The sequence below is a fragment of the Corticium candelabrum genome, chromosome 8 (assembly GCF_963422355.1).
Source record: "Corticium candelabrum chromosome 8, ooCorCand1.1, whole genome shotgun sequence".
In the NCBI taxonomy this organism is placed as follows: Eukaryota; Metazoa; Porifera; class Homoscleromorpha; order Homosclerophorida; family Plakinidae; genus Corticium; species Corticium candelabrum.
The window spans coordinates 2013950-2020579 of record NC_085092.1 but is presented as its reverse complement, the minus strand read 5'-3'; the positions used below and the strand labels follow the sequence as shown (position 1 = coordinate 2020579).

Below are 6630 nucleotides of genomic sequence, written 5' to 3'. Positions count from 1 at the left end.
ATAATGATGTCATCAACGCTCAAGAATGCACTAAATGGCAGGTCAGTTTGGTTCTGATATGGTCAAATTAGTCAAGTTCTCGTGATTTCCAGACGCTTCTCTGAGCCAGAAGTGAATGAGTGTATGTATCTGGTACTTAGAGCTGTTCCTAAAAGAGGCAACTGACACATACAACCAGTGAGCGCATAGAAACATCCAGGTCTGTTGTCATGGCCTATAGCAAAAGTACAATTTTTAGTATATCATTGTATCATGAAGCAAACCGCGTTTCAAGCCAGCGAGGCAGCCAGAGGCAACACGTTCATATGTACACTTTCACGTAACAATATAGTTACCTAATTTGTCATTGACACAGTGCTCAAAATTACTGCCGGTCATCGGTCAATGGCCGATCATATTTGGATAATGACCGGTGATAGTTGCTAATTACCGGTCAAGGTGACCGGTCAACTTTTGTAGGTCATTAATTAGTGATGAGAAGAGCTATCCCAGCTCTATGAAGAGCCAATTAAGTGTATAGCTAGTCTACATAGCTATGTGATATTATATGTTAGCTATGTACATCATTTAGCACCATCTATTTAGTCTCTGTTCATGTGTTGGCCTCTGAATTTGTACTCTACAATCTATAGCACCGCCCAACTTTTACCTTATTTGTCAGGCCTCAATCATGTCTGCATGAGAGGGACAGCCCTGCATGTTTATCTAAGTCTTGTGAGAGGACCGTTTAGCTATTGTTGTGTTACTATGAAATGCCATAACATCTCTCGTGAATTATGATACAATCAGTTAAGTGGTCATGCTGTGTAAAGATTTGCTATGGTACATGGAACATGAGTACTTAATGATGTTAATTATGGTATACTAACATCTGTTGAAACTTCCGCGTTGCTTTTTGCCTTTCAATTCATTGTTAGAGCGTTATGTCTCTGGACCCAGTTGCGCAGTTTCTTTACCCAAATGATGCTCCGGTGACCCATAAGCCTGTGTGTGTGGGAGCTGATGGCAATTGCTTTTTTCGGGCTGTTGCAATGTCCTTGACAGGAAAGGAAGAAAATCACAAGCAACTCCGTCAGCAAGTTGCAGAACAGCTCTGCAACAAGCCACAGGCAATTGCAGCTGCTTTGATTGAAAAAGCTTCGTCTTGTCCAGGTGTGAATCCTTCTTCACTCATTGCCACGTTTCTTTCTGATGAGAGTTACAGCGTGTTCAAAGCCGCAAAGGAAGTGGGAAAGGGCACTGAGGACAGTCTAGCTTTAGCTGTGGTGAAGGAGGGCAATGAGACAAAGAAATTTGGAAGTTGGTGTGGGATGGTGCAAGTCTATGGTGCAGCTGCAGCAATTGGTTGTTCCATCAACATGCACTACCCTGAGGTTAACCAACGTATCCGTCCCTTTATGAATACCATTGTACAACCTTTGGAATCTGCAACAAGTCAAAATAATGATATTCATATCATGTGGTCTAGCACAACTCAGCCAGCAACTCTTAAGGGAAATGTTCAACTCAATCACTTTGTGCCTTTGCTACCCAGATCAGCCACTAATCTCAGTTACCATGCCGAAAGTGACATTCCTGCCTCTGATTGCTGTGATGAGTCTGATTCTGACAAACTTGAATCTACCTTTGGCTTCAGTGATGATGAGAATGCCAGTGAAATGACGTATCAAGGAATTGAATTACATCACTTCAATGATGTTGTTGTGAACAGCTGCAGACAGCAAGCTTTAAGTGATCTGAGAAGATTGGATGATGAATTGAAGGAAAGACTTTCATGGTCAGACACAAAACTTATGAGGGCTATTATGGTTTTCTTGGACACACAAGCCTGGTACTCACACAAAACCGATGAGTCTTTCTCTCATCAGCTTACAGAGGCTGTTTCAATGCTAGTTGAGAATTTCCGAGCTCCTCTCGAGGCCAAGGCTACTGATCTAGCAGCAATTCAGGAAGAAGCCAAGGAGATGCTTGACTATGCACATCAATATCTTCGAGTGGACAGAGATGGGTATCAACATGTTTGGTACCGCTTGGCGTTTGGACCTGACTGCACGCAATTTAGGAATTTAGTTGCTATTGCACAGCTCCTTTTCAGCTTACCGTTTAGTACTGCAAAAGTAGAACGCCTTTTCTCCCGCTTAAAACTTATTAAAACTGATCGTAGAACAAGTCTTAGTCAGGAGACGTTATCTGATCTGCTAGAGGTCAGTGTTGAGGGAACTGAACTTGAAAATTTTGATTCAAGCGCTGCTGTACAGTTATGGTGGTCAGACTGTTCAAGAACTCGTCATGAAAGTCATCCCAAAAAAATAAAAATTGAATGCAGCAGCGAGACCATTCATCAACAAGAAGACACTTCAGCGATCAATGAGGCAACTGAAACAATATGTGAGGCAGAGCAGTCGGTATCTCTGGATGATTGGGACTCTTGGATCTTGAATGATGAGTGAAATATGGTCACAGTACCACAACTTGCATCGTCACACTACCACAACTTGCATCGTCACATGCACTAGCACAACTTGCATGATGTCAGAATAGCATCTCAGATCTGTAGTAACTAGTTATGTTCGAACAAATATGCTTATAGTGTGGTGTTAGAGTAAATTGCTTAATTTGATGTAAAACTGTAACATTATAAAGGAAAGCAGTTCACAGTTTGCTATGTTTTGTTAGTTACTGCAATTTTAGGTGCTTTCATGTTGTAAACTAATGCCTACTTCCTTAGTAATATGTGTATTCAACTGACTCTTGTTTCTTGGTTTATGATTGCTAATTAAATTAGAGATTACTAATTTTTGATTACTAACTGCTTTTGATTACTAATTAAATTAGACGACCGGTAAAAAATTTGAATGACCGGCTAACTTCTGGCATTACTGGCCATACGGCCGACTAACTTTGAAAACTAATTTTGAGCACTGTTGACACCATACGCTCTGAAACATAGATGCTAATTGCCTCTTGTGACAACGTAACAGCCGTTTACACAAGCACTACACCACGCCTTAGGGTGTACCCTACATTCCACCAGTCGCTCTAATTCGTGAACGCACTGTAGTTGAGGTGTGTCTCTGACATCACACCACTGTGCCATACTAAAATCCTAGCTACAAGCCTCTGATCTCTAAAAGTTTAGCAACTCTTTGTTATATTTCCTTGTTGATATTAATTGTTAGTTTTTAAAAGTTATTAGGTAATTACATAGTAAGGACTTTGCAGAAGTCACGTGAGTGATAAGCATGTCACACACACACACACACACACACACACACACACACACACACACACACACACACACACACACACACACACACACACACACACACACACATATATATATATATAAGAGCTGTCTGTCTGTCTCGTGTGTGTGTGTGTGTGTGTGTGTGTGTGTGTGTGGTGTGTGTGTAAATCAGGATCTCCAAGAAGGGCGAGTCTGATCTCCACTAAATTTGGCTTGTGCACGCCGATTCCATCCATGTCAAAAGTGAGATTGTCGTCGTCTTCCGTACTTCTCCCACAATGATGAGATTTCCTACCAATCATGGATGGAACCCGCCTTAAACCCATCTCCGTTGGCGTGCGAATATCTCCGTAACGGCCAATCGGATCTGCACCAAATTTAAACTGCATGATCCCAACATCGGACGATACGCGTGAAGGGTGACATCGGGAAAGAAGAGATATTTGTGCATATATCCGTATCTTGAAAAACGCCCACAGTCATTTGTTTAACCATCTATGCCCGTCGAAGAGTTAGCACATTCAAAACACCAGTTTCCACAATGCCAGCAACTTCTTCGAAGTGAAGACGTTCAACGGGACTGTCAAAATGGTGAAAGTCACATGAGTCATGACTTGGTATATAGACAGGAAACAGATTATCCGGGTGAGTACGTAACTGCACGTGACTTCCAAGTCCCTGCTGCTCAAATATATTTGCCAAGTTCGCTACACCTGTTCCTCACAACGGCAGCAACGTCTTTGAAGTAACGCGGCATCCAGAGGCAATGTCGAAATAGCTTCAATGGGATACTACTATTCAATAATCCAGTCAACGGAATTTTTGAAATGGGACTCTCTGTTATATTTTCTTTGTCTTCAACGGGACTAGCTATATAACAATCAATAGTCTCAGAATGGGATACCATTGACTGGGATATAGCTCTGACCGAAATTTTTTATGAGAAGTCTGTCCGGCTGATAATTATTCAGAGATACACTTTATGATGATAAATTAGAATGGGATACTCATGCAACAACATATAATTTGCATACATTGGGATACTCGATTCTTGCTAATTTCTCAGAACGGGATATAACTGAACAGAATATTTGAACAAGATATAACTCTGAATGAGAATTCTGTCTAGGGCTGCTAATTCTGTGAATGAGATTTACTTCATTAATGCATACAACAATAAATTAATTAACTAACAACTAAATAATAATAATAATAGAAATTTACTAACCATTACTAATATTAATAGCTAATCTGTCTGTTCGAAGAAAAGGATGATGAGCTTGTCATATATGCTAACACCTGGTCCTCTGGAGAGGTCACATGCACCTCTGGGAGAGACCACCTCCGTTTTACGACCACGTTTGACGGGCTTTTGAGGTGGTCGAACATGAAAGGGACAACTACAACTGTACAGGTTTAGACCAAATCCCTAAAGTATGACGCGGCAGTAGGGTCTAGCTACGTGAGACTGTGTAGCCGTACAGTAAACTCACTATTCAGTCCGACAGTGCTTGTTATCTTGTTTGCTGGAAGCGTCTTGTATGAATTAACGAACTGCCCTTTTACCTGCTCAAGGAAAGTCTACACAAACCGTCAAATCAGCTACAATTTGCTACTAGTGCGACAGAGTCGTCATGTGTCCTACTGATGTTCACTCACAGTTTTGCCTGCATTGTCGAGTCCTAAAATCACGATACTATATTCGTCACGTCTTCTCCAGTGCTTCCACAATCCGCTGAGAAGAGAGTACATATTCTTTAGGTTGCGGCTCCCGGATAAAGAGCCTCGGATGTTTTAGCAGAAGCGCAACCCGCAAAGTCTTCCAACAGATCGGCAGTTATGCATGTTGCTCTTCAGGAAACTGAAGAAGAGGAGCGGGTCTTGTTCTCTAATATCGGAGTGCAATCTAGGCGAGAACCGTGAAGAATTGTGCTAGTTAATTAAAGTTGGCTGCAGACGTCCCCGACTTGTCTCCCTATCAAACAAAAGAAATAGTTGGAGAGAAAAGTAGGTTTTGAAATGACTCCTAGGATGCATTTATAGACGCGAAATACAATTACGATTGCAAAAAGCCGTGTTCTACATGTCAAGGCGACAAGGATAGCAACTAGGTAGAGCGGGTCACGTCAGCATCCGTCGTAACGTCGCTGCTGTAGAACTCGAAAACTGATCGCATCTATTCTCGGTCACAGAGTATCATCTCGGTCAGTGCTTGCCATCTCGTTTCTACAACTCCGTTTGAGACGCAGCTCATCTCTGTCAATAGGCTCAGTAAACGACTTCCTTTCGCCAAATTGGTGGTTTTGTCTTGTCAACCTCTACTCTCGCAGACAACGGATGACTCATGGGACATAATCTCGATCACCTGATATCGAGTGGTCTTCTCTCTCAGACTCAGATCTGAGACGTTCTTTTTGGCTAGTGTAGGGATGCGAAGAATCTAAATGGCGCCCCATACAAAAGTATCCAAACGCATCCGAACCGGATCTCTCAGAACTCATTACAGAGATCTCGGACCCACGTAGCGCTCAACTTCAAACGTTCCTAATGGTAGCCAGACTATCACCGCTGACACTAAGCGCCTCAGAAGCCAGCTATCGGCAAGTAAAAAAAACCCGATTCATACTTTCACATTTCACATTTCACTTTTGTCAGCCAGGGCTAGCGCCTCACCCGAAGCAGCTACAACGACGAGAGTCACACCAAACGATTCGCTCTTGTCCGAAGAATTGCACTGACCCACCAGCTAGAAATGTGCAAAGTCACCTTGTATCGGTCAACTGCTGCCATGCAATTCCACGTGCTGCTTCCCACAACGCCATGTTGTTCCGGTCACGTGTGTACATGTGACTACCGTTTGGAAGCCTAGCTGCCACTTCCACCTGCTGCTACATGCTGCTTACAGTTGCGTGTAGTTGAACATATACGACTATGTTCAACGGCGCGGCGTCCTGTCTGACTCTCTGTGCATGTGTACAGGGACTATTCTGTTCACGGGGACTATTCTGTTCATATTTGCTCCTATTCTGTTTACTGGGGACTATCTTGTTCACGCAATTTGAACCCACCCTAGCGGGGACTATCCTGTTCACTGGGGACTATCCTGTTCACGTGAACAGGATAGTCCCCAGTCAACAGGATAGTCCCCAGTCAACAGGATAGTCCCCAGTCAACAGGATAGTCCCCAGTCAACAGGATAGTCCCCAGTCAACAGGGTAGTCCCCAGTCAACAGGATAGTCCCCAGTCAACTGGATAGTCCCCACTCAACTGGATAGTCCCCAGTCAACAGGATAGTTCCCAGTCAACAGGATAGTCCCCAGTCAACAGGATAGTCCCCAGTCAACAGGGTAGTCCCCAGTCAACAGGAAAGTCCCCAGTCAAC

At 43.1% G+C, this 6630-nt stretch overlaps 2 protein-coding genes across 2 annotated transcripts; both read left to right on the top strand.

Moving 5' to 3' along the window:
- The first annotated feature begins 384 nt into the window (after nt 1-384).
- LOC134183672 (vertnin-like) lies at nt 385-1731 on the top strand. The gene is made up of 2 exons (XM_062651258.1): nt 385-1653; nt 1712-1731. Exons 1-2 carry the CDS (start codon nt 924-926, stop codon nt 1729-1731), a joined length of 750 nt encoding a protein of 249 aa, XP_062507242.1. The 5' UTR covers nt 385-923.
- Nucleotides 1732-1743: 12 nt separating this feature from the next.
- LOC134183625 (uncharacterized) lies at nt 1744-2577 on the top strand. The gene has a single exon (XM_062651209.1). The coding sequence runs from the start codon at nt 1794-1796 to the stop codon at nt 2448-2450; it is 657 nt and encodes a 218-aa protein (XP_062507193.1). The 5' UTR covers nt 1744-1793; the 3' UTR covers nt 2451-2577.
- The last annotated feature ends 4053 nt before the right edge of the window (nt 2578-6630 follow it).

Bases quoted from the DNA above. Each gene is read 5' to 3' on its own strand.
- LOC134183672 (XM_062651258.1), top strand. From the start codon at position 924: ATGTCTCTGGACCCAGTTGCGCAGTTTCTTTACCCAAATGATGCTCCG. The intron at 1,654-1,711 runs GTGAAATGACGT...TGTTGTGAACAG, and splicing joins CAGTGATGATGAGAATGCCA to CTGCAGACAGCAAGCTTTAA.
- LOC134183625 (XM_062651209.1), top strand. From the start codon at position 1,794: ATGAGGGCTATTATGGTTTTCTTGGACACACAAGCCTGGTACTCACAC.